The sequence below is a fragment of the Parasteatoda tepidariorum genome, unplaced genomic scaffold (assembly GCF_043381705.1).
Source record: "Parasteatoda tepidariorum isolate YZ-2023 unplaced genomic scaffold, CAS_Ptep_4.0 HiC_scaffold_4310, whole genome shotgun sequence".
Lineage (NCBI taxonomy): Eukaryota > Metazoa > Arthropoda > Arachnida > Araneae > Theridiidae > Parasteatoda > Parasteatoda tepidariorum.
Window position 1 is genome coordinate 853 of NW_027261756.1, and position 4,425 is coordinate 5,277.

Here is a 4,425-nt window from a genome sequence, read left to right on the forward strand (position 1 = left end):
ATTTCCTAAGTTTCTTAAGTGAACAATTCAATTTTTTAATATTAAAAATTAGTATGTATATGTTACGTAGGGGGGCATAAGAATTTTAAAAAGGCTTAGGTGGGGCATGGTACAAAAAAGGTTGGGAAACACTGCTTTAGACATAAAAAAAAATTATAGATAAAAAATAACACTGAACGCAAATGTAAGCATTTATTTTATTTAAATATAAGCACTGTTTAAGAAAAAGTAGATAATAATTTATCAAAATGAGTGTGAAATAATGTATCAAGTTAATTCATACCATAGATAATAATAAAAATAATGAAATAAAATTAACAATTCCTATAGAGGTACTAAAAATGCCAATCTCTATCAATATTTTCCCCTTATGTACAGAATATTTTTGGTCACAGAGTAAAAAAAAAATCACAGTAACTCTTAAATATATAAATACTCCAAAGAAATTCTACTCCGACAGTATCTTCACTAATCAATCAGTAGATACAATCAGAGAGTTTAGAAAACACCTTTCATTATTTTTTTCCAAGACAAATTTAAAAGTTTTTCAATTAGATCATTACTTAGTATGTAAAATCATAGAATGTAAAATTTAGCAACGGAATGGAAAATTTGAACTAAATAACACATATTTATCAATTATACATATCAACAGATTTGTATGAATATATAACAGCTCACAATCAAATTACAATCACAGATTCAAATTAACAATTACAGGACTATTTTTTATTTAAGAATGATGCGAAAAAAATAACTATTAAAATAAAATTTTAAAATTAAATTCGGGCTTTTCAAAACATTTATTATGAGTTGTTTATTTCTATATTTAATAAGATTTTTCTCTCAACACATATTTTGTTAATATAAAAATTTTCTTTAATTGAATTCTTTCATTAAATTTTTAAGAAAAATTGGTACTTTAAATAGTAAAATCTAAAATAAAATATATATATTATTTTTGAATGTATTATCACTACACACATAATTAAAATGTGCTTAGTATACTGCTTTTCTAAAATAAAATATTTGCTCTTATATTTTTTATTAGATAATTATTTTTTAAATAATAAAATTTTTGATAAAATTAAAACATTAAGTAAATCTTACAGAAATTCATACAAGTTTCTTCCCCCTACCTCCATAAAAGGCAGAACTGGAAACTATGTAAGATCGATACTATTATTATAAATGTTGCCGTTATGAAATTTAAGACACCTTAAGCAACCTTAAAAAGCAAGAGTTAACTGATTACTTAAATTACAATAAAACATCGTAAAGGGAAAAAAAAGATCCAAGCATGTAATATTTACAAATGAGTTGCGTTGAGATATAAGACATTTTATTTATACGAACTTATTTCAAACAAGAGAGTTGTTTAGTGAAAATAAGGAAATATTACTTAATATTTTTAGACTTTTCTTTGGAAGAAATGCAAGCAGGCCAGAAGGTCATCCTTAAATTATCAGTTAGTACAACAAGGTTCTTTTTCAATGCTGGTATAAGTTGTTCTGCTCCATTTGAATTTTCCGTCAATAATGTAGAAATCAATTTTTCATGCAATGCAGTTTTTGGTCTTTTTTTAGATTTTATCTGTAAAGAAAATAATATACATACATAAAAAACATATTTAAAAATCAAAAAAAAAAAAAAAAAATATATTAAAAGTTTGTAAACTTCAAGATAAACCATTAAAATATTTGATCCTAAGAGGCACTGGTAGTAATAATAATAAAAAATCATTACTAGAATCTTGTAATTTTGTTTTAGTTCCCACACTTAGTAACACAGAAATGCATACAAAAATAAATTGAGCTAGAAATGCCAATATAACAAAAATCCAGTTTTGAAAACATTGTTCATAAACAAAATTTTTTTGTAAACCAAATTGTTGCTTTTCAAATTTTGTAATTAAAATGAATTGATTAATTAAATTTCGCTTATGATTCATACGACTGAACTTCAACTTGTTTACTTCAAAGTATAATAATTTAGAACACAAAGAAAGTTAGGTATTGATAAAACTGTTACTTCAATATATTTATAACCTAGAAATTAATTTTCTTTTTGTCTCAAAAGGCAAAATTAATCGACAGTTGCTGTGATAATCTGGATCATTCGCTGTCGTAGGGAGGGTTTCTGCTACCAGACATAAGATAAACTAATCATTACAATATAAAAAAAAAATAGTAACTACACATTACCTGAGAGTAATGATCATTGTAATTAATCTCAACCACATTTTGTAGTTCTTGAGAAAAGTTTTGGACATCAGACTGTAATTTAGTGTCATTTTTAGGGCCACTTTTTTGCAGTGCTTCATATATCACTGAAGACATATAAGTTTTCATCTCTGATTCTTTCTTTCTTCTTTCATCTGAATTAATATTATCCTAAAAGTTTAACCTTGCTGATTACATGGAGAAAACTCAATTCAATAATGTAATATGAGTAACTCAGAAATTTGCATGGATAATTGTAAATATAAACATGCAATAAAGAAGATAAATGCCAACAATGAAATTCACAAATCACTGCAATGAGGGTTTAGATTTCAACAAAGAAGTAATAAAAGGAGAGAAGAGAAAACTTGCTTGTCTTTTTACTTTTCCGCAGTCATTTGGGGTTTAGACACCAAGGAAGAGTTTTTCGTTTTAAAAAAAGAAAAGAAACTGTGACACATTTCAAAAAGAAAATTATTGAATTTTTAATAGAGTAGTCAATTAGTATGATTGAGGAAAGGGATGTAAAATATTTTTCAATGACAATTATTAATAATTTTAAACACCATTAATCTATCGGTAGGAAAGTAGATAATACAATATAAGGTAGCATGAATTAAATTTAGAACAAAATGTATGACTAAGCTTCAGTCATACATGGATTAAAGGCTTGTACAGAACAGGAGCTGTTGCATAACTTAGGGGCTCTTTTATCACAAATTAGTTAACATTGATCATGTATTGAGCTATGATAACTAGTTTAAAACATACTAAATTCCAGTCAAGTATGTTAGTAAATAATTAAATCAATTGCAGTTTGAGTTTTTTAAAAATTGTAATATGTAAAATGCTAATTTAATAATTTTATTCCTTTAAAAAATGTGGTTTAATAATTGTGCTAATTGTACTAAGCATTGAAATGCATTAACAGTTATGCATTTATAAAAAAAAATGTGATTAAATTACACATATGAAATATTCTTTTATTAGTAAAGTGCTATTTTTATACAAACTGTATATCTTTAGTTCTAAAGTTTTGCATGGATAATGAAACTCTGGAGCACTCATGCATACACTGTGTAAATTTTTCGTTAACAGTAAATATAAGTTTGTGGGGAAAAAAAATTCAAACATAAAAACAGATCTGTAGCTAAAACAAACTTTAAAAATAAACCCTTCTTAAATACTTAAAAATAAACTTTTTCCTTTTTAGGAAAAATTACACTCAAAATATCGAATGTATTTAGGTAATTTTTAAAAATGTTATTAAAATCAGTTTTACTCATTTAAATTTAGGGCCCTAAAATAATTGAAGGCCTGGAGCTGCAGCCCCAGCCAAACCCCCTTCAATCTGGCCCCGCAAAGCTTAAAAAGAAAAGAAAAGTAGAACAATAAACATTTATGTTACAGCTAGAATACTTTTTAAAACATTTAAATAGTAAATTTTTAAAAATTGAAGCATGCTGAAATCTGTAAATAACATTTTTGTAGAATATTTTTTAATTTTCTTCAAAAAGAGAAACATTTAATAGATAAAGAAAATTACCAAAATTGCAGGACTGTTGGTATAGTTTGAGAAATATTTATTTACAAAGTCAGAGCCCAAGAGTTGAAAAATAATCTGTTTATTAACTGGATTCATCAACTTTTTCTCTATATTTTGTTTCAAAATTTGGCTAACTTTGTATTCTACCTGAAAAAAAAATTTTTAAACTTCATTATTTGTCAGAAAAAGTATATTTTTCTAGTCAAACAGAAGAAAATGATTTAAAACTCAAAGATAAATATTTATTTATTAGTCAAAAAAATTTGCTAAATGAATTTATAAGTCTGTTTTATTTATTTTTTAATAAAATATTACCAACATTTTGTCAATCAAGCAACTATTAAAAATATATATCAGACTTGCATGCCTGACCATTGAATTTTGAATTCAATATTCTAATTATCAAGAAACCTTCTACATTGGTATTGTTTAAATTGATAAAATTAACACCATTAAGAAATTTGTGAAATTATGATTGTATGAACCAGTGTAATCCAAAGAAAATATTTTAGAGAGTAATTTCATTCTTAACCCTTTCGAGCCGACTGCCACATATATGTGCCAGCAAGAAATGCGCTCACTTCCCGGCCGACACACCCGCGTGTCAGAGAGTTTTCTCGTTCACCCTCGACCGTCACTTATTTGTGCCAGTGTTTC

General features: G+C 25.9%; 1 protein-coding gene across 1 annotated transcript; it reads right to left on the bottom strand.

Moving 5' to 3' along the window:
• Window positions 1-1,383: 1,383 nt before the first annotated feature.
• On the bottom strand, window positions 1,384-3,909 carry LOC122273428 (uncharacterized). Its single transcript, XM_043057496.2, has 3 exons — window positions 3,769-3,909; window positions 2,205-2,393; window positions 1,384-1,593 (listed from the first exon to the last, which is right to left on the bottom strand). Exons 1-3 carry the CDS (start codon window positions 3,862-3,864, stop codon window positions 1,399-1,401), a joined length of 480 nt encoding a protein of 159 aa, XP_042913430.1. The 5' UTR covers window positions 3,865-3,909; the 3' UTR covers window positions 1,384-1,398.
• Between the last annotated feature and the right edge of the window lie 516 nt (window positions 3,910-4,425).